The sequence below is a fragment of the Pholcus phalangioides genome, unplaced genomic scaffold (genome assembly GCF_987345545.1).
Source record: "Pholcus phalangioides strain wild (caught in Gottingen) unplaced genomic scaffold, Ppha-v1.0 ptg000003l_1, whole genome shotgun sequence".
NCBI lineage: Eukaryota > Metazoa > Arthropoda > Arachnida > Araneae > Pholcidae > Pholcus > Pholcus phalangioides.
The window spans coordinates 14,019,537-14,043,856 of record NW_028301596.1 but is presented as its reverse complement, the minus strand read 5'-3'; the positions used below and the strand labels follow the sequence as shown (position 1 = coordinate 14,043,856).

At 37.0% G+C, this 24,320-nt stretch overlaps 1 protein-coding gene and 1 non-coding gene across 2 annotated transcripts in view; both read left to right on the top strand.

Annotated features, from left to right (window-relative positions):
* LOC149088139 (agrin-like) overlaps nucleotides 1-24,320 on the top strand; it is a 344,527-nt gene that overhangs the window by 84,447 nt on the left and 235,760 nt on the right. The window contains exon 3 of the mRNA XM_089244905.1: nucleotides 6,136-6,348. Within this exon, the coding sequence (XP_089101031.1) occupies nucleotides 6,136-6,348 (213 nt within the window). The remainder of the gene's footprint in view (nucleotides 1-6,135; nucleotides 6,349-24,320) is intronic.
* On the top strand, nucleotides 8,007-8,080 carry TRNAS-GGA (transfer RNA serine (anticodon GGA)). Its single transcript has one exon. It is a non-coding gene; the product is annotated as a tRNA-Ser (tRNA).

Below are 24,320 nucleotides of genomic sequence, written 5' to 3'. Positions count from 1 at the left end.
TAGGCACGTAGAAAGTACCAAAAATCATTAATTTAGTCGTCGATATTTCGGTGAATACTGCTATTAACTAAAGATAATTTTTTTTTTCGGTTCATTGAAAAGTGAAGTAAATTTGTTTCCACTACTACCTAACTGTACACGCACATTGTAAACATCCCTCTGGAGAATTCCCGACCAATTGGTGTATGTAGGAACGTGTGTTGTGCGTGTATTCGTGGCTCTAATATATATATATTTTGACTCACAACTTCTAAGTGTATATGAGAGTTCTGTTTCGTGTTATACCGGTGCTGCAAGCAAGAAGACGGGGAGACGGGGTGAGAAATTACTTGGACATAATTCGTGACATCATTACGTTTTTCTCGGTAAATCTTTCATATTTTGAATAATGTAAAATTTCTGAATTTTAATGTTATATGCAAAAATCGTGTTGTAGGTCTGCCTGCCTTCTTTCAGCGGAGGGACTTTTTCGAAAGGGGGACCGGCCTGCATCCACTACTTGAAATTGGAAAACCGAATTCAGCCGATCACCACTATGTCACCACCGGGTATTGAATCTGGATCCTCACTATGAGAGCCAAGCACAATTCCCATATGACCATTTTTTTCGAACTTAGAGCTATTATGAATTTTAATTTCTTCTGCATTCAGAACAATCATGATTTTGGGGGAAGCAGCTAAATTTACCTGCTCATAAAATACTTGCTGATTTTCGAGATTGCCCTTTGACCTCTACTCGAACATGGGCTAGAGATCTCGGCCTAGAGTATACGGAAGAAATACATTTGAGCTCCCTTTCCCTAATCAAGACGATTTATTGGTTACTCTATGAATAAGAATTGTTTTTCTTCTTTACCGCAGCACTCCTTTCTACTTCTTAACGGTGTTTGACGAATGAAAAATAGACTTAAATATCACATTTAAATGAGAATGGGGGCACACCCCTGTCGCAATTACCTTACTTACTTCTATCTCCTAAACGTTAACAGATTCCAGTTTCTTGCATGATCAAACATCTGTATGGTGTGATGTTTGTAGCATAGTGGCGGTCGGCTGAAGTTGGTTTTCGGCTGTTTTTCAACTTTGGGCGCTAATACTTGCCGGTATCCTAAATGAAATAGTTCCGCAGAGAGAAAGAAAACCTTCAACATGATACTTGCATAATATGGAAATTCAAGGCACTGGCATCGATAGCAAAAAGTAGAAATGACAGTAGAAAACGGAAAAGCACAACTCTCTGACAATATAAATACGTTATAGCCACGCATGCTCACATCACTTTCCTGCATGTAACGATTTGATTAAACATTTCGCAACGGAATGTGTCCGAATTGCATGTACATTTAAGTGATAGTAATTTCTGAGATGTATCGCTAATATTTCACCTATACATCGTCCAAATTTGTCTTCAAAAGCCTACACGTTAGATCATTAATTTCATATAATAATAATTTTAAAATAAACTTTTGCAAGAACTTTTATTTTAGAACATCTCTTCGATATCTTCACTAAAAATTTAACGCCTAGGCAGTGGGAACAGTCAGAAAAAGCTATTCTCAAAACGTCTGCGTAAAAAACTAAGTTTTAGTTGTTTTTTTGAAAGATAAATGGCACTCAAACTCATTGCAAATGCAGTGATACCTCGACTAACGAAGATAATTCATTGGAGTATCACGTTCGTTAGCCGCAGTAGCACTGTGAAATGAAAATTTCCTAAGACGGTCGCTGTATGAGACGGAAACCTGTCTTCGATGGAATGAAGAGATAGCTACTTCATTGATTAATGATTTATGTGTGTGTGTCTGTGCGCGCACCCTTATGAAATGGAAAACTGTCTAAAATGCAATATTATATCAGTCTCTTGATATTCCGTTTCGTACAGGTTTCGTTGTATAATACAGTCGAAACAAAGATGTGATGAAACAGGGCATTCGGGTTCGAACGCACAACCATCAACAAAATAGGGATGGGGGGGGGGGGAAGCCCTCTAACACTACTCAATAATGCATATCCTAACCGAAGTCCTACTCAACAATGTACATCATCACACTTGGTACAAGCAAATCCGTTAGAGAATAGAGAAATAATACAAAGATGAAAAAAATTAAAATATATATATATATGTGTATACGCACACGCCATCTATACGTTATTTCATTTTCATGTCAGAACTTCATGTCAAAAAATTTATTTGGGAAAAAAAAATCCAGATCACACACGTACACACATCCCATTATGATGGAGCACTCTGAGGGGGTTAAGGTAACTGTGTTATTTCTCTAAAATAAAACTGTATCATCCTAAAACCGAATAGTGAACGTTCCACTTTCAGTTTCACAAAGAGACCAGCGCTGCTTCTCTACAGCCAAGTATCGCTCTAATGCTATCGGTATCGAACAGGGTCTCGTCCCGTAAAAACACGGAAGAGCCAGATGCAAACATGGAAGTACTTTTCATTTTCACTTGTTCGCTTCCCGTTATATAGCCCAAAAACTTCTTTACCGTCTCTACGGGGCGCGGTTGTAGGTTCCCATTGCTCCATCGACGCGCGTAAAGCAGATTGCTGTACTCAATTATACTGCACTGGGATGCCGTAAAACAGGGAAACAAAGTCCTCTTCATTTCTGCCGGCAATAAATAAATATATACATGGTTTTTTTTTTTATTCCCCCGCTTCCAATGTTTTAAAAATTTTGTGGGGGGAAAACAAAGAAAGCATTTTTATTTGTTCCCGTGCGTTTAGGAATGGATACAGCGAGTACTTGTCGTGATTGCACTTGGAAAACAATTTCTTTTTAAAGGCACTCAACGTTCCTCGTAAAGCTCGAAAATACCCCGAAAAGGCCGGTATTGTTTGGGTTTTTTTTCTTTTTCCGCGTTTTCCTACTAAGTTTATAAAGCTTGGGAGAGCTTGGAAAGCCCAGATGGAATTTAATCTCTCCCACGAAGGAGAAGAAAAGACAGGGCTAGTGATCTGGAATACCATAAATTCTTAAAATCGTCAACGCCATTCTCTTTGCAGAATATCAATTAGCGGCGGAAAGTATGGCCGGAGACGAATTCTCTGGTGACTGCCAGAGATCGGACGGTAATTAAAGGCACTTTATCGTTTTCGTTAAGCCTAGAGTAAGAAAGTAGGGTCGGAGAGAGAGGGGGGGGGATTTACTTCAACATAATTTGTGGCATTACTGTGCTTTCTTCGGTTAATCTTCCTTAAAACCGTCTTTACATTGTTAAATAAGCGTTATTAGCGGCAGTAAATCGAATCGGAACGGGAAGAAACCCCCTTTTTCCGAGAAGATTATGTTCTGTTAATATTCTGTTGTTTTTTGTTTTCGGAAATGCTCTTTTGTTACCCTCTTAATACCTCCGGCTTGCAAGAGCTTATTTTCTTCCATCAAGAAATTTGTCATGTTGCAGAATTGGGAATGGCCTTGAGCGGATGAAAATTTTATTTACTTGATAATTTACGAGATTCTGAAGGATTTGGCCGTAATTTTACAGTCTCTAGTTTCACGTCGATTCTTGTTGAGAATAACTGATACTTATTATACAAGAAGCGTTCCATAAGAACTTCAAGTAAAATCATAAACAATCAAGGAATATAGATACATACAATAAAAAATAATTTATTGTTTTTCAAAGTATCTTCCCTCAGATAATATGCAATGGTCCCACCGTACATTAAACTTTTCAAAGCAAGTAACGAAGGTATTTTCTGGAAGATGTCCCAATGAACCCTACACAACGAAAAAATGTATATACTGTATAAAATTCATTTTCTCTGCGTGTGTATGTCTGACTGTGTGTATGTTCCATGTACAAATCTACAACTTTAGACCCATCGCCGTCAAATTTCACATTTATATTACTGCCAAGGCCCGAAGTTGGCTACCTCGCGAAGCCCAGTTGAGACAGCCAATTTCTGAAATTCGGGCTTTCGACAGGCTTTTGCCGGCCCTGATATATCGATCTCTATGATTCGGGGTCATCGTTGCGTTGGCATTCATTTGTTTGTGATAATTATGGCCATTTATAATTAATCATAATACCATAAAAATCATGGTTAGCTATGGCAACCCTAACGATCAAAGGAATCTGAATATCGATCTTAGTGATACATATATAGGGATGTATGGGGTCGACTTACAAGGGCCGACCAAAGCCCTGGCGAAGGCCTGAATTCCGGATATAGGCCGCGTCAATTAGGCTGGCCATTTGCGAAGTCGCCAACTTCAGGTTTTGGCAGTAACATCTATACTAAAAAAGGACCTGATTTGAACGATCGGCTACTTTAAAAAGTTCGCCAGAGCTGGGAGAACGCCCGAAATGGGCACAAAACTGTCAAAACTGTCGGGCAACAATGCTTCGTGAGGTTCAACGATGTCTTATGGAATGTTTTCTTCCATATAAATACTAAAATACAGAAATTAAATTGGGGATTTTAATAGGAATAAAATTCCAAAGCGCTGCTCTTCCTGGGGACGCCCATGATGGCTCTATCCGGGAACCACGCATGAGTCTTACGAACACACTTGGATTCTCTATAGCAGCGTTCTTCAATCTTTTTACAACTGCGGACGTGTGAAAGTAGTTGAATATTTCCGCGGAAATCTGAAAAATAATTTGTTAACCTTCGGAAAAACGTAAACAGGAGGGACAAATATAAATAATAGAAGTAATTTGCAGACCGGCAAAAAATAGGTTAATAGGAGGAAAAAATAGTAGAAAATGTTTGTGAACCGGAAAAAAATAAATGAAAAGAGAAAAAAATAGTAATAGTATTGACCGATTGGCAAAATATAAGTAAATAGGAAAAAAATAACTAATAGAAATACTTTGCGGAGTAGCAAAAAATAAGTAAGCAGGGAAAAAAATAAAAGTATTAGAAGGTATTAGCGGTATTATTTACCGCTGTGGTGGTCGAGTGGTTATAGTGACGGACTCGCGATGCGAGGATCCGGGTTCGAACCCCACAGTGGTGGTCGGCTGAAGTTGGTTTTCTGTGGTTCCCAACTTCAAGGCGCAAATGCGATCCGATCTCCCCGTTAAAAAGTCTCGCCACAGAGAGGAACGGTCCTACAACGATAAATCATTCAATCATAACACTTCACTCATAGTTAGAAAAACTGGTGGCAGATGGCAGCATTACAGAGAAACAAAAAAAACTTCACGTCAGGTTTCACTACACGTACACGCACATTACCGCATGTACCGATTCGTTGGGAGTTCCGCGGGCGGCGCAAGTGTGGTATAGCAGTAGTAGGTAGGGCCTCCAAAAATGGTTCGGGGATCCGTGATGTTCTTAAGTCAGCCACCTCGTTGGGCAATTTGCCTGTTGTGGCGTTGTATTTGTATAAGTAAGTGTGTGTCAATAATCGGCCAATATAAGTAAACAGGGAAAAAATAATTAATGGAAGCAATCAGCAGGCCGGAAAAAAATTAGTAAATAGGAGAAAACAAGAAAAGTAAGAAAGCTTTGCGGACTGGCAAAAAATAAGTAAACAGAAAAAAAAATCAATGATAGAAGAAATTTGCGGACCAAAAAAAAATAATAATAAATAGGAGAAAAAATAAACAGTGGAAGTAATTTGGTGACCGGCAAAAAATAAATTAGGAAAATATATATAATAGAAGAGTAATTTGCAGCCCAACAAAAAATAATTCGAAAACCTTCAGACGGCACGTCATTAACTGACGGCTAAAAGCCAAGAGAACCAGTACACAAAAATCATATTTATAAACTAAATCTAAAATTATGTAGTGACTACATGAATTGGATGAAATGTTTCGTGGGCCGGTAGAAAATTCTCACGGACCGACACCGGTCCTCGGATCAGCGGTTAAAAGAACGTTCTAGTGACGACCCAACGCGAATGTTGAACAAGAATCCTAACATATTTTTGAAGCACCCACTAAAATACTTGGCAGTCTGCCAGCCTAATTCTTCGATAAAGATTATGTCATCTTTGCAAAGTGAAAATCCCCAGAAAAAAATGAAATTAATCAAAATCGAGTTTTCACCACCTTCTCTTCTTCAGCTATTGTTACATCCTTCTTGAATTAATTTTTGGTATAACGAGGCTGTTTGATCCTTTTTCCCGATGATTGAATTTTCTGTTTTTTTTCCAACAGAAACTTGCGAGAAAATGTACTGCGCTTATGGTGCTCAATGTCAAGTGGATTACCTGACACAAAAGGCTTACTGCCGCTGCCAGGAGACTTGCTCGGATTTGTTCGCTCCCGTATGCGGTACCGATGGGGTGACGTACACGAGCGAGTGCCAATTACGAATATCTTCATGTAACCAACAGCAAAGGATATTTGTTCATCATCAGGGACATTGCGGTAAGCGACAAATTTTTTATGCAATTTTATTCCATTCTTAACATCTTACTCATTGAATGATGATTTTCCAATAACAAATTCGAAAAAAATGCATAACATACGGGGAATACGAAGAAATTATTAACAGGAAAATTTGTTATTTTCACATTAACTTTCTATCGGTTTGCTGAAAATTATTGCCTTGCAGCCAGGTTAGGAACGAGGTTTCCGCTTTAGTATGGCTAAGATTCGACAGCATTGAATAGCTGAATTTGGTTCTTTCTTTTTTCGCTTTTTCAACCACAGGCGTCCGCGAGCTTCCTATTTAAAGGTCTCACAATCATGCCAGCTTGCAGCATTGCGGTCATGTCAGCATCGCAAGAACAGAGGTTCAAAACCCATTAAAGGCATAATGGCGGTCGACTAAACCTGATTTTCCTACTTCTAGACGCAAATGCGAGCCTATCTCCCATTTAAAAAACCGTACCTCCAACTTGCCTTCTGAGTAATTCGCTTCTGAATCCGGGAAACAGATGCCAGCACGCCTTCAACACATAGGGCAATTCTTCCGAAAAATTTCACTTCAGATACAGAACTCATTCCGACATGCAATCAATTCGTTAGAGGTTCTTCAGAGAAATTTTTATACGGTGCATGTAAGGGTTAGTAGTAGTCGTGGTCACAACAGCTGCATTTGAAGACGAAGCCTATCACAATGTGACGATATAAAACCGTTGAACAGCTATATCTAAATGAGTTCGACCGAGCCTCGAAGTGACGTGAGTGGAACCAGGCGCGATGAGCTTCATACTGCTTAGTGTTACCTAAGCCACTCTCAGAAACCAAAGTCCCATACTAAAAGAAAACGAGGGAAAAATAAAGAGACTCCCAGCGATACGAAAACTAACAAATTATATAGGCCGTAAAAACCTCAATTCGGCCATAGAAACTCAATTTTTAAAGCCAGATGACAGCAATTTTTCACTCGCTCGATTCTGACGTACTCTATTACTACTACTACTTAACCATACATGCACCTCGTACACATTCCTCTGCGGAATTTCTAACGAATCGGCACATGCCGGAATGTGAAACCAATTTCAGCCGACCACAACCATGTCGTCAACGGGGTTCGAACCTGGATCCTCAGGAGGAGATAGTCCAGCACGATGCCCACACGACCGCACAGCGGAAAGCTACTATTACTACTGCACCTCCTAAATATCCCTACTCTCTCCTAGGCTGAAAATAAACAAATTCCGACGCGAATGATACATTCAAAGCAGGGACGACTGGAACGCCATAATAGGGATGGCGCCAAATTATAAAAAAAATGTGGGGGGGGGGGAAAGGGAGGAAATCAGAAACAATTAGAAAAGTGTTGTTTGGAGAACTATAAATTTATAAGAAGGTTTTTAACAACTGGCTGTTGCGAAGATATATTTCGGAAAGAGAGAAAATTCAACTGCCCTGGGGGGAATCGAACCCACGTCCTTTCACTTTCCGGGTCAACGCCCTAGACCACTAGACTACTGAGGCATCGAATCTCTCAATCTTGTATAAGTTGCCATCTGGTGGCAGCGTCAGCAGTTGTGAGCTCTGCCTGAGTCTGGTCCGGCCGTCCATGTACGGTCCCTTTCAGTGTACACGAGCTCCAAGGAAAGATTGAGAGATTCGGTGCCTCTGTAGTCTAGTGGTCTAGGGCGTTCACCCGGAAAGTGAAAGGACGTGGGTTCGATTCCCCGCAGGGGCAGTTGAATTTTCTCTCTTTCCGAAATATATCTTCGCAACAGCCAGTTGTTAAAAACCTTCGTATGGTAGCGGAGAGTGACGTCATTCTTGTATAAATTTATAGATTGATAATTGTAGAGGTAACTATTCTTAGTTAATTTCATTCATCTTTGAACACAACTGCGAGTTCTCATGATCGTTTCACTAACGCAGCTTATACACCGGAGGGGCGCCGAAACGATGCCTCGCACTGGTGAAAATTTTGCTGCAACAAAAAAAGCAGTAAATCGAAGCGGGTTTTGGGCAATCTTCTTATCATGAAGTATTCGGCATGTTACCAGAAAATTTAACATCAATCGTTCCGGATTAGGTTTCCTATATGACGAGTTTATACACGCGGTGTCCCATAAATTGGTAAATAGTTTAAAAAGGGGAACAGTAGGTAAACTTTGCCTAATAATACTCAGAAAAAAATCACCAACGAAAAAGGAAATTACGAAAACTCCTTATGGATTTCGATACGCTATGGGTGTCGTCTTCAGAGAATAAACTACAGTCGATTCCCGTTTTAACGCGAATACCGTAATAGCAAAAATCTCGTTTTAACAAACACTTTTCTAATCCCCCAGGTAAGTTTAAATCGGAACAATGCAGAAACCTGGAATTCCTTTATAATGGGATTCCGATTTAACGAAGGGATTTTTCCGGTCTCTTGGAGTCCCTTATAACGGGATTCGACTGTATCACGCTGGCCCAGGATCCCACTAGGATTGATTACCAAATCTTAACTCTCGGTTGCTCAGCGGAAAGAAAACTATATGTCTGTCCATGATAATGTGTCAGCGTGATAGTTTATCATATGAAGATGGTATTTATAATGTGTCGAAATGTATGTTTTTGTAATTTCCGTTTATAACTCTTTTTTTTTGGTGTATTTTTTTCTGGATTTTTTGAAAATTCATAAAAATTAAGAAAAATTGTACAATTGAATTCGGTTTGCGAAAAAATTACTCTTCGAATGGAGATTTTCTTTTTTGATATGAAGAAAAATTGGTTAAATTTTTTGTCGATAGGGAGCGCTGCACGAAAGCGAATCACTGGAAATATGCACTTTAAGTGCTTGCTGTAAACAACTGACAGACTCATATTTTTCAATGACATGATCTGTAGATTGATTAAATCTTTAACTAGGGGTTTGTTAGACAAAGATCCTCACTACCACTTAATAAACATGCACAACACATATAAAGTGCATTTAATGTAGATATCTATATGAGCTTCGCAAATTAAATTTAGTTTATAGAATACAAGTTAATCGAGTAATTAATTCCCCATACAGTATTTTAGTGAGTAAGGAAGGATGTAAAGTGTGCGTCATATATTCGTAAATACGTAGTTCAAAAATCCATTTGAAGGAATTGGTAAAAATTGGAATGGCGTGTGCCGGAAAGTTGATTTTACAAAGAGGAATTTCTTTTTTCGTACAGAAATTTTTGTTTTTCAAATTTTCGTCGACAGAGAGCACTGGCGCTTACACAAGGATTTCATTGTGATGTTTACATTGGTGAAGTTTCTTTTCCTCAGTCAAAAATTGCCGACTGAAATTCTACGAACGCTTCGAACACAGAAGAGGTTGAAGAAAGATTCATTTCGGATCACTCCTGCCTCTGAAGTACTGCGTCTTCTACGATAAAAATTTGAACTGAACTAATTTTTTTTCCCTGTACCAAAGAATATCCCTCATCATGAGAATAACTTATTCGCAAATCGCATTCAAATATATCAGTTCCTCCAATTCTCATGAATTCTTAAACTACTGAATTATACAAATACAACGCTACAACAGGCAAAATGCCCAACGAGGTGGCTGATAAAAAGATGCCCATAAAAATATGGATGTCATATATTTCAAAAATACAGCAACCCAATTAAAAATTTTTATTCATTATTTAATTATAAAATTTAAACTATTTTATGAATTTCTTAAACTTATTATTATTTCTCGGTCAAAGAGTTTGCCTTCACAGACCACTGCATATATTTTGTAACATTCCCCAGCATGATTACCATGGATAAACATCAATAATTAATCTAATTTGCAAAAATCTAAGGTATCTCAAAAAAGAGAGGTAATCATTATATAAAGAAAGCGATACACATAAAAAAGATAAAGTTATCATTCCTTACACAGGCCATTCTTCGAACTAAACCAGGAAAAAAACGTATGCGGTAAGTTAATTACTTGTATTAAACACGCAAAAAAGAAAGAAAAAATGTCTGGTTAAAGAATTATTTGATAAAGTAATGATACTTTCGAATAGACGACCAATAATTACGTATAGTATATTTGCTGATGTTAACTTTCGTGTTAGAATGCGATAGCCCCGGTGCAATTTTCCTGATTAAGTATCGCGTGTGCGGATTCTCCTCCATTTACAGTAATAACCGCGATCTTTTATCGTTATTTATTCCGTGTAATTCGATGTTGAAACGGAAAATCTTTTCGATGAATTTTCGGAACTAGAAATAGGATTTCGTAGGTGGTTTCTTCTTCTGGATATTGCTTTTTTTTTTCTTTATATAATGGAATTGAAGTTGTGATGTTTTAAGGGTACTGATGATTCTTAAAAGATTCGGAATTCGATTTCGAATTTCAAATTTACCATCGTTGTAGGTTTTACGCGTGATGGATGAAAAATGTATTGATTTATCAGATCAAAATCCATTTAATTGGACTTTTTTTATAACATTTCGAATGAATATTAATTAGTTTATTTGTGCAGTTTTATACGTGTATTTCGTATATATTTTTATTAATCTCAATGCATACTGAATATGATTGCTTCAATTTCTTCTGTCCTCATTTCATGTTTTAATGAATAAAATACTGACATTCCGTATTTAAATTTATCATAACCAATAATTTAAAATCTCATTCGAAAATAATCCAAACGCAGAATAATTCCTTTTGAATCCCGATATTCTCGGGAAAATTCAATACGTTTCATTTTTAGGATTGTAGTCACTCTTACGCATAAATTGTTCCAATTTTCTTCTTTTCGTTTTTGGCATTTCCTCTTTCTAAATTCGTAGCGTAAAACGGCGAACTTATTTTGAAATGTTTTGTATTACAAAATTACGTATTATGCATTAGTCTAGCAACATTCTCGGTTTCTACTAATTTTACTACAAAAGAGATTTCCGAATCCATCAAAAATTCGTGTGGTAGTGGGAATATGAGTATCAAAAATGCTTTCGAACTAAGCAGAACTGCTATTTGTATTTCTTTTTTTTCAGCCTTTGACCATCAGACCTACCACACCGTAATTGCATTATGACACCCCCCCCCGTCCCCAGTTATGCATATAAATTGGTTGATTGTATGCCAATCATAACAGAGCAGAACCAATTTATAAATATGAGAGGTCTTGGTCTACTATACTCCGTTCGCTCTAACTTGGGTCCTGATGTAAATAAACCGCTGTACCAATTTTTGATATCACTCCGCATCCTTTATCTCTATTGGTTGTAATTTTACCCGCCCCTTCATTACGTGTTCCGAACACGTGCGTTTTTTCCTCAAACGCGAGATTGTAAATTCATTATGAAGAATTTTCCTGGAATTTTTTTTTCACTATTCTCCAAATTTTTTTGAAAGCACTGATTTAAATAGAAAGAGGTATATATCTCCAAAAAAAAAAAAAATTCGATAACGTATTCTGTCGTTATCGTGGCACACTCCTCAAGAGTTGGGATGACAGGGCTCCAGCCCGGACATTGCCTGCGACAATTCTTGTCATTTTTTTATTTTTTTACGCTAAAAGTTTACTATATAGAAGGGCTGTTGAAAGGTTGGTCTGAGGGCGCGCCAAAGATCACAGCCTGGGGAGGAGGGGGGGGGGTCTTGCTGCAGGATGCGGGGCCATGGTCGTTACGAAAGTTTGTGCGAGTTGTTTATTATTTTACGGCAGATAGTGAGATAAAAAATAATCATTTTTTCTTATTACTTTTTTTTCTTCAGAATTTTACAATTTTATTTCTGAGCTAATTTACGCCGTATGATTTTCCTGGGCCGGATATGCTACCAATTATAACGTGAAACAAATTATGAGCAACTTACCGTTGTGTTGCCCCTTTTTTTTTTCTTGCGGGTCTGTATAATTAAATATTTCATAATAATCCACGGGCTGTAGAAGTTCCAGTTTGATGAGAGAGTCATCCACATTATTTCGAATCTTTACTTCAACCTGTTGTTGATATCCTGTTTTTTGTCAAGACAATTTCGGTTTTTTATCCGTGCGTAGGTTGCGAGCCATGATCCCAACATCCAGCAGCAGGAGTCCCTGGACTGGGATCTTTAATGGGCCCCCCCAGGCCAGGCTTTCTCACTGGATCTATACTGTTTGTCATAATGAGGCTAACTGAATCAAAAATGGGCATTACTCTTTCGAACCAGAGTTTCAAAACGTTACCTTCACGTCTACGTGATAATCCTCAGACTTCTTCGGCTCGCCGCCTTCGACGAAACCAATATTACTTCTTCCCAACAAGCTGCTCAAGCAGAAGTGAGAATTCATTTGAAATGCGTATATTAACCACGAACGATAAGTAATCCCCCCCCCCGTTCAGCGTACGTCAAGGCGTGTGGTTGAGAAAAAAAATCTTGTTGACAGAACTTTGTTTATAGGAGTCCAGAGCAGCTGCAAAGAGATGCATTTTCAAATGGCTCTGCAAAAAAGATAGACACGCATATTTCATTTAAGTCATCAAACGATAAAGAAGAAAACTATTTTTCTTGCAAGAACACTTGAAGAAGCGTATACAAGTGTATATCAAATCTGTTTGCGAATAGGAATAATAATAATAAAATAAAACCTCCGTTTAAAAAGGGGACGTTAATATTTGAGTGAGAAAGGCATATCCTGTCAACACCCACCCTGAAGACATAGCAGCAAAAACGCTTTGACCGATCTTTAGAAAATATTTTTTCCCGTCTTCCAGATAACTTTGAAATAATATGGAATAAATATTAAAAAAAAAAAATTATGAGGTATTTTATGGTATGAGGGGCAAACGACAAAGGACTATATTTCTGGCGGTGTTGCACAGTAAGAAAAGGTGAAATGTTCTTCAACCAATCATTTTGTCGCACACGTGCTTTTATTTACATCAGGACCCAAGTTAGAACGAACAGAGTATAGGCTAGGTGTTTTTTTTAAAGCTGGTGCATGCTAATTCTTGAGGACTGTTCTCAAGCAAAATTCTTGTTAGTCTGTCAATTCTTGGACGTTGTTTATTAATACCTGAGGTCCTTTGAAAATTCGAGATCATAAACGGTGCCCCGTTTGGGCTCCTATGTGTGACCGATACTGGTTTTACAGAATATATTGAGACGCAGCATTGAAACTGTAAGTGGTATCGGTTCAAATAATGCATCAGATTAGAATGAAGACATTATTTCAGAATGCACCCCGACGTCTGTGCATTCGTCATATTACACGTTTCATAAACTGGATATGCATATATGTATACAGGGTGTATGACATTTTACTGGCAAACCGTTAACCCTAAAGGTATACTTCCAATTAGAAAAAAGTTTCCAAATAACGTGTAATACTCAGATATGTCATTCATGTTTGAATGAAGGGGTTGTGTAGTTATCAAAATAAAAAAAAATTAACTTTCTATATAACTCCGTGTGCTCCAAAACCCAATGAGAAAATTATTGCCCTGTCTCTCCTGGTGCTAACTGAAAAAAGTTCCACATTTCCAAGTGCAATATTCACTGAGATATTCGAATTCGAAGAACGGAGCAAATTTGGGGGAAAAAACAGCGTTAAATGCGGGGAAAAACGGTTTTTCGAGTTGGTTTTACCCAAATTTCTTCAATTTTTCGAACTTCGAACATCTCAGTGAATATTGCACTTGGAAACGTGGAATTCTTTGAGGTGACATGACATCAGGGGAGACACAGAAACAACTTTCTATTTGAGTTTAACGGCACACGGGGACTGTACAAAAAGTTATTTTTTTTTATTTTAATAACTAAAGAACCCCTTGTAACATGACTGAGATATCTGAGTATTACACGTTATTTGGAAACTTTTTCCAATTGGAAGTATATCTAAGGATCAACGGTGCGTCAGTAAAATGGCATACCCTCCCCCCCCCCCACCCCTTTCCCGCTCTCGTTATTTTTGTTGCAGAAATATCATAAGGATCATTCCGATCCTTACAATGCAAAAAATTGAGAATACTTTTTAGAGACTAACACCTATGATCACAATAAAAAGATGACCGATCCGTTAATAATATTTGCTGATAATATAATCTGATAACATATTTTTAATATAAAACAAAACTAGTCGCAAATCAATCAAGGAATGAAATTTCTGCACATACAAAGTTTCTCTAATTCTGTCTTCCTCATCAAGTCCTTATAATGTCGCAAAAAAGCCTCTTTACCTCTCCAGGTAGTTAGTTCATTAGTTAATTAGTTAACCATTTAACATATGCGTGTTATATGGTATGAGGTCCTTATACCGGATATTTTCTTCACGTTTCTCATTTCTACGTGCCATAAAACATTGCTTACCACATGTAACACGGTTATGTTTGCTTATCTCAAAAAGCTGGATGAAAAATTGAACAAAAATAATATTCACGACAAAGCAAGGAAAACTCACGGACGAAAAAAAAAAAATTTCGGTCATTGCAATTTAAGTGAAAAATTAAATACTAGGGATGGAGAGGACACAACATCTCTTCATGTTATATATGCAAACTAGACGAAACTTCCACGGAGATTTTTCTGTCACTTGCTTCTATTTATAGCGAGAAAAAAACCATAATAATGGATTTTTTTTGTGAAGCCAAGTGAAGCTTGACTAAATATTTTCTGGAAGTTAGTAGCCCCAGCGGCTTCTACAAAGTTTATTTAAATCGGGTTCTCGAGAAAATATATATACATATATACGAATTTTTATGCATGCGAAATTTTCTTCAGGACATTCCAGGATTCTTTTTTCTTAAGATATGCATGTTAAAAGAGGTAAAAAGAAAAAAATAGTAGAGAAAAAGCCACTGCATGGTAATGAAATTCATCGTGAATTTCTACCACAGCAATAAAATACGAATTGTAGCTTTCTACCTCATCTCGATTTTTTTGCATTCGAAATTGCTTTTTTTTCCTGATGCCAAATTTGCCAGAAATATACGTATATGTTCGTCGTCACTAAAATGAGGCAGCTTTGAGACGAGGTTTTTCTATCGATTTATTGTATCAGGGAAAACAAACTCCATCGCGAATATTTCTGCATATGAAGACAGGAAAATAAGGAAAGTGGAATGAAATTTTTCATAAACGTAAAGCGATCGAAGACTTTCCTCTTCATTCGCTGTAGGAACAAAAATATTCTGTCTACTAATGACGAGTACGAGTGCTCAATTGTTCACTTGCTCACTCATCCATTCACTCAATTGCTAATTCACTGACTCACTTCCTCACTCACTCGTTCATAGTCTCAGTTAATTGCTCATTCACTGACTTATTTGCTCACTCAGTCCTTCATTTGTTCACTCACTCCTTCATTTGCTCACTCACTCATTTGCTCACTCACTCATATTGAACTGTTGTTCCTGAATTTTCCCAGAGAGGAATTTTCTTTTCTTTGAGTTGTTGGCGGTGAACTTGTTGTTGGCCGAACACGCACGATGAGATGATGTTTTTTACTATAAAAGAAAACTCATCATTCATTAATCAAGGTAAAAGATCTTCCATCCATATTCAATTTCACGAATTCTCTTCCTATACAATTCAAATCGTCATAAAATTACAAAAAACACCTTTACCTCTTCAGGTATTTAGCTAGTTAGTTAAGCCAATTAACCTCTTCTTTATTATACGGTATAAGGTCATTACAGAGTAAATATTTCTTTCGCGTTTTTACTTTCTACGTCTCATAAAACATTGTTTAACCCATGTAACAACGGTTATGTTTCTCTTATCTCAAAAAAAATGAGCAAAAATAATATTCACAGCAAGGCAGGAATAAAACTCTGACGAAAAACTTTTCCTGAGTCCTTGCAATTTAAGTGAAAAATTAAACACGTGGGATGGAGAGGAGACAACATCTCTTCATGTTACATATTTATATGCAAACTAGACCAAAATTTCACGGAGATTTTTCTGGCACTTGCTTCTATTTATAGCGAGAAAAAAAAACTATAATAATGGATTTTTTTTTGTGAAGCCATGTGAAGCTTAACTAAATATTTCCTGGAAGTTCGTAGCCCCAGCGGCTTCTACAAAGTTTATTTAAATCGGGTTCTCGTGAGAATATATATATATACGAATTTTTATGCATACGAAATTTTCTTTTTTAAGATATTCCCAGATTCTTTTTTCTTAAGATATGCATGTTAAAAGAGGTAAAGAGAAAGAAAGAGTAGAGAAAAAGCCATTGCATGGTAATGAAATTCATCGTGAATTTCTACCGCAGCAATAAAATACGACTTCTCTCTCTCTCATTCTCTACCTCGTCTTGTTTTTTTGTTTGTATTTTTTTGCGTTCGAAATTGCTTTTTCCTGCTGCCAAATTTGCTAGAAATGTGCGCGTGTGTTCGTCGTCACTAAAATGAGGCAGTTTTGAGACGAGGTTTTTCTATCGATTTACTGTGTCAGGGAAAACAAACTCGATCGCGAATATTTCTGCATATGGAGATAGGAAACAAAAAATATGAAATGAATGAAATTGCTCAAAAAGGTAAGGCAATCGAAGACTTTTTTCTTGTTCAATAACGCATTATGTTAGTCGTTGAATGGGATCTGGGAGCAAAAATATATTTCATATTAATATGTACGAGTACTCAAATCCAATTTATCTTTGAAAGGATGAAAGAAAACAAATTGGAATTATTTTCTGCTTCTTGGAAGCATGGTTGATTAAAAAATGGAGTGAAGTCAATCGATATTTTTGACAAATTTATTGATTTATTGGTTTTTAAGGTAGCCTACTCTTCTTTCAAATTGTAACTTTCGGGAATGGCTTAACAGGGGTGCACAACCTCGCAAGCGAAATGCGGCCCACGAAGAGGTTCTGCTAGAAAAGCATCAATACACGGAACGTTATGGATACTTTAGGCTGACCATATTCCATTCATAAAAATATGGATATACGTAGATTCCTCAGAGCAAGGACGTGTTTCATAATAAAGCACAAATCATAGCGAAATATATTACAAAAACAACACAAAATGCTCAACTAGGTGTCTGATAAAAAGATGCCCATAACAAATACGGATGTCATATACTATTATATTATATACGACTATGGCAAAAGCGCTGGAGGTCATTTGCATCTTCGTTGTTTGACCAAGGAGGAGTTCCAAGGGATAAGCACTAAATAGTTTTTATAATTGCATTTTTGATTGGGTTGCTGTATTTCGGAAATATGTGAGATCCCTATTTGTTATGGGTTTCTTTTTTCGCTCACCTCGTTGAGCGTTTTGCCTGTTATAGAGTGGTTTTTGTATATAAAACTTACTACCCCTAGATCCCTAGATCCCTATATATATATATATACGTTCCAAGGAGGAAAATTTCTATCTGCTTTCATAGCTCAGAGGTAGAGCACTCGTCCCGTATGCGATTGGCCGCTGTTCAAGTCCCCGTGAGGATTGTGATGAGTTTTCCTATCGCAAACATCAATATCTCTTCACACATCCAGTTTTCCGTATATATTGTGGTACCCCACGACATATTTGAATCTCTGGTTTCTCATTTCCAATGCAACTCACAAGCGTAAATGTTTGACAATACCTTCTTCGTCCCCCACGAGACGCAGTGATGAATTTTCTTCCTTGTAATCTTCATCTCCACAAATAACCAGTCTTTCAATGAATCTTGTATTGGCAAGTGGAGAGGACATTTCTATATGCAAGATCAATCTTATCCAAAATTAAATTTAAACTTTCTATAAATGCGATTTTAAATAATTAAAATTCAATTTGATTGAGGTGAATGTAGTCATGTCAAACCTAGGCTTCTAGGTTTCGTTCCTCTGCATTTTGTAATGTTGTGTATTTTTTAACTAACGATTCCCCCCTCCCCCCCAGGGTATAAAATCATTCTAGATAAGCCACCACCCTGCACCCTTTGCCCCGATATAGTATATTTTGCGCGGAGGAGCAGGGGAAATCGGCATCTATTATTTTAGAATATACAGGAATACTGGTAAATATTAATAAAAAAAAATTGAACACACGATTAAATGTAGATTAACACAGCAATTGACAAAAATGTCAGTATTGAATGTAATTTTGAACTATCATAGAAACGATTCCCGAAACTAATGAAACTTTCAGAATTGATGAATTAAAAATAATTGAAAGAAATAATTTCAGAATTGATGAATTAAAAATAATTGAAAGAAATAATTTCAGAATTGATGAATTAAAAATAATTGAAAGAAATAATTTCAGAATTGATGAATTAAAAATAATTGAAAGAAATAATTTCAGAATTGATGAATTAAAAATAATTGAAAGAAATAATTTCAGAATTGATGAATTAAAAATAATTGAAAGAAATAATTTCAGAATTGATGAATTAAAAATAATTGAAAGAAATAATTTCAGAATTGATGAATTAAAAATAATTGAAAGAAATAATTTCAGAATTATTAAGACAAATAATTCCAGAATTATTAAGACAAATAATTCCAGAATTATTAAGACAAATAATTCCAGAATTATTAAGACAAATAATTCCAGAATTATTAAGACAAATAATTCCAGAATTATTAAGACAAATAATTCCAGAATTATTAAGACAAATAATTCTAGAATTAATAACACAAATAATTCCAGAATTGATGAAAATTCAGAATTAATTGTTTGAAAAAAATCAAGAATTAATTAAAACTCAGAATTAATGAAATATTTATTCTGTGAATAAATTTCTATTCTATTCGGTGAAAAAAAGCTACCAAAATTTACCGTGAATGCGGGACCTCATAAAACGCTGGACCCGGTGCGACCGCACTTGTCGCACACCTTTGAGGGTGGCTCTAATATTGTACACATTCATTACATACTTATCAGAGAATTTACAAATTTTATATAATCTCGTTATCAGTCTTTGTTACAGTATCATCACCCAATCTGATTTTACGACGAATATCTATACATAAACTTGGACGTAAACTGTTTGAAGCAATAGGCCTCCATCTTGACTACCGTTTGTGAGCTAATTAAGGAATCTAATTAGTTGCATTATTCATAACTCGTCCATAGCTTAATGAAGAATTCGCTACACGTTGCTCGTCATCGTCTTCTTCGTTTTTGATACGAAGTTTCTAGAAAAGTTGAACGGTATAGAGCGAATAAAAAAAAAAACTGTTCAAGTTGCACTTACCGTCCTCTCCCTCTTTCGTCTCATCCGTCTTTCATTTACTAACAGGGTTTTCAGAAAAATTTTCAATCTTTATTTTTATCCACTTGAATGATGTCTCCGTGTATTATTTTTATTTTCTTCTGTTGGCATTCTTCAGCTTTCCACCGACGATGGAGTTAACTAAGGACAATTTCCTCTCAGAGCACGTACTACACGATGCAAGCTCATCACGTCTCCATCTAACTGCTACTTTTGAAACTCCTTATTTGACCTATTGTTTTTTTTTATTTTTTTTAACTTTTGTATCCATTTTCTTATACACAGCTTTATTTTTATCGAGAACGGAAAAAGAATTGTTTTGTTTTTATATATAACTTTTGGCAGCTTGTCATTACTTGTAGCTGCGCTCTTTTTTATGCGATTCAAGTTCATCAGTGATAAATATAATAGTGGGAGAAAAGAAGTAATTCTTTCGATAAGTTGCTTCAAGAGTTAGAACGATAATAGCAGTGAATGGTTCTAACATAAAATCGATAAATCTCTACAAAGAAATCTTTATATACTATTATTTTTAATTAATTTTACCGAATAAATTTCGGTTAAAACTTTAGATGAACTGAAACATATTTATCGCCATAGATTTTTACTAGATTTATTGTATATATATCTACCGATCTGCATTGCCATACCTGTGAGAATGCGAGTGTTCAGGCATCCAACAGCATGAGCAGATATTGCCGCTGTGTGGTCATACTGACGGACTCGCATCGTGGGGAACCGGGTTCGAGCCCCACCGTAGCCACGGTGGTAGTCGGCTGAAGTTGGTTTTCTGTAGTTCCCAACTTCGAGAAGCGAATGCGAGCTGATCTCCGCCGTTAAAAAATCTCGCCACATACAGCAACAGCAAACGGTACAAATATTGAGTCATTACACTTCACTTCTGAAATATAGATGGCACACTGAAAAATCATGCACAATACTAGATACGAACTCAGGCTGTTAGGTATACACGCTCACACTTCCGGCACAACTCACTACGTAGTAAATTGTTCATGGCGATAGGCCTGAGTTGTGCTCGATTTGAAAGAAAGAAAGCATAAGGGGTCATTCAAGTATTACGACGTCAGCATCAAATGGGGGGGAGGGGTTTCCGATTTGCTGACTTTTGATGACGGGGGGGGGTGGATGATGCTTACGTCATCAACCACCCTTTATGAAGATATGAAGTATTTTTAATGGAATCTTATTCGGTGCGCCAAGGACGGAAAAAAACCTTTAGACACTTATTGGGCACGTGAACTAACATTCTCCCTATTAATAAGTCCCCTACAGAGCCACTTTAGTGATCTCTAAATGTTTCACGGATCCTTCAAATGCTCTGGAAATGGGTCCGGGCTGCTTAGGTGCTCTAGAACTGCGCCACGCATCACTCAAGTAATCAGTAATTAATGCACGGATGATTTAAGTAATCTGGGAATGTTCAGCGGATAATTTGAGTGATGTAGAATCGCACTGGGGCCCGCTTAAGTGCTCTAAAACGGCGCCATTTGTTGTCACTCAAGGGATCTCTAAATGTGTCACGGATCCATTAAGTGTTCTGGAACTGTGTCGCGGGTTACTTAAGTGATCTTTGAATGTGAGAGTGATATTTGAGGGCTACTTCAGTGATCTGAAAATGTGCCACGGGCCACTTAAATGCTCTGTAATTGTGCCACGGGTGATTTAAGTGATTTTTAATTGTGCCGCTTAGTTCATTTTTACAAAATTAGGTTTTGGGGGGGGAGCAAGATACATCAAATAACCTTCAGGGCCATATTTGGTCTGCGGGTCAAGGGTTTACCATGTATGGCTTAAAGGGTGGGTCGTAATGAATTTCTTAAAGATAAGTTTTGAGTTCTTACTCTTCAAATAGCATTGAAATTAATAGAAATTGATTATAATAGCATGTAAAGGTATTTCCTTTCGAAATTTTGATGAGGCACATGAGCCCCCTCCCACGCACGTTTCTGATCCCACCAATATGCGTTAGGAGGCAGGGGGCAGTGCTGAAGAAATTTTGCTGACAAGGGGGGAGAGGGGGTCAAAAATGGCTAAAAATTTGCGGACGTAATACTTGAATGGCCCCAAAGCGGATACAGACTTCTCGAACGGAGAGGCGAATCCCACAGTTAGTGTTTATAGTGAAGTGGGGGGGGGGGGCGGACAAATATCCACATTCGCCCTCCCGCTTATGCCAATAATAGAACTTTATCACTTAAAGGAGGGGGAACGCATCCCCCCCCCCATCGCTACCCGTATACACCTTTGCGCAGTAGAAGGGTAATAAGAACCATATACCCTATCACGATATGACATAGAGAAGGTCTACGAGAACCATTCTATATGTCCATTTGTGCAATATGTTGTTAGTCCATCTGCACCCAGGTTTGACTTAGGTGAGGAGGGGGCTGAAAGGGAAAGCTGCAACAAGAAAATTAAAAGGATTCAAACACATTAATTTTTTGACCGCTAGTCAGAAAAATCTTTTAAATGGGGAACTAAATCCATCCGTTATTTGAATTAATATATTTACATAAGATATTTATATAATATATGCTATATTTGCATAATATATATGTATGAATTCCCTTTTTTTTGTCAAACGGGGCATAATATAAATTTCCCTTTTTTTTGTCACGAGATGTCCGAAGTAGAAGGTTCACGATAAGCCATAATATCGGTTATCAGATGTTCATAGCAAAAGCATCACGCGAACCACACTCTATACATCACGGGATGTTTGTAGCACGAGAACAATACTGTATATGTCACGAAATGTTCACAGAAGGAGGTCCACGAGTGCCATAATCTATCATGAACTATACATCACTGAAGGACCACCTGAAACATACTTTATTACGAGATAAACAGAGCAAAAGGACCATGAGAACCCACACTCTCTCTGTCACAAAATATCCATTCATAGCAGAAGCATCACCATTTTCTATGCATCACAAGAACCATACTCTATGTATAACAATAACTATACTCTATGTATAACAATAACTATACTTTATGTGTCACAAGTACCACACCCTATTCATCACAAGAGCCCTACTCAAAGTATCACAAGAGCCCTACTCAAAGTATGACAAGAGCCCTACTCAAAGTATGACAAGAGCCCTACTCAAAGTATGACAAGAGCCCTTCTCAAAGTATCACAAGAGCCCTACTCAAAGTATCACAAGAGCCCTACTCAAAGTATCACAAGAGCCCTACTCAAAGTATCACAAGAACCCTACTCAAAGTATCACAACAGCCCTACTCAAAGTATCGCAAGAACCTTCATAGCAATCGAACCACGACCACACTTAATCTGCCATGAGAGGTATATAGTAGGAAGACCACGAGAATCATACTCTGTCACCAGATGTTGATAGCAAAAGGGCCACTCTATATACAATATCCCCAATATACCCCTAAAATCACTAAAACTTCTTTAACAACATGTTTTTTTTTTCTTTTAGCAGTGTTGACAATATTTAAGGTAAATAAGGAAAATATGAATATTACTATATTGGACCTTTACTTAATCTACTCGACAACGTTGTGATAGCAATAATGTCATTATGCAGTACCTATATTTGATATTCGAATCTTTCTCACCAGAGATAAAATATGGTAAATACTTATATGGATCCGAGAGTATTATGTTTATTTCCCACGAAAGTATATACTTCGGAAAATTCCGAGAATAGTTACTTCTCGAAAACTATACCTAGTTACTATATGGTGTGTGTGGATAGGAAAATCAAGAGAAATCTCTACTCTGTAAAAATGTGAATTTTCACGAAATTCTTTCGAAAGAACTCACTCTTTTATATATTTATATACGTATCTCCATTAACTGAATATTCTGAGAAGTTAAACATCGCGACTAATGATCTGTTTTGATAAGCCAACCGAAAAGTTTTCGGTTTTAAACACAATTTGCTTCTCGCACCGCTGTTCGTTTCCATAATTAGGTTTAAGAAAGTCTCCGAGTACATATATGATATGTACACACGGAGACTTCGATTTCTATTGCATCGGTAAAGCCTACCATTCGTAAATCTGGAATATTTCTTTAATCTTATTTCAATACACAGCTAAGCTACGGGAAAATAAAATCAAATGTCAGAATACTCATAAATTAATAATCAGCAATAATGCATGAGGTAACGTTCTGATTAGCTTTAAAACCGAAACAAAATATTATTGAATATTCAAGTGATTTGGTTATCATGACCTCTTAAGATGCCCGAAAGTGATGTAGTAAATCTTCTATAACTCTTTTGTTTCCCAAAAAGACCAATAGATCATACTTATACGTTGATAAAATACAGGGTGATTCTAAATTCATGGAACAAACTTTAAGAGGTGATATAAGACTCATAAACAAGCATTTTTGGTAGTAGAATGTGTGGTCGAATCACAATACCAAAGGCGGCAGAGTGTTTTTAGAGAGTGCACAATAGCACTACACCAAAATTGAATACCATATTTTTCAGACGAATTTGCTGAAATAAGTGCAATCAACCATTCGAGGGTGCAGGGTATTGTAATGTGGTAGGGCTTCCCATGGTGCAACCTGGGTAACGCAAATTCTACAACAAATCATTATACCGCGTAATCATTGTTTGAGCCAGTATAATCTTGATGGTCCTTGTACCAATAAAAAACAAACTTCAATCCAATTCGAAGGTGCATATGCGCTCTCGAATGCTTGATAGTGCACATCGCAGCAAATCCATCGAAAAAATGTGTTTTTTTCGTGTAGTGCTGTTGAGCACTCTCAAAAAACGGTCTCTACCGTCTTTGCTATTGCGATTCGACCGCACATTCTATG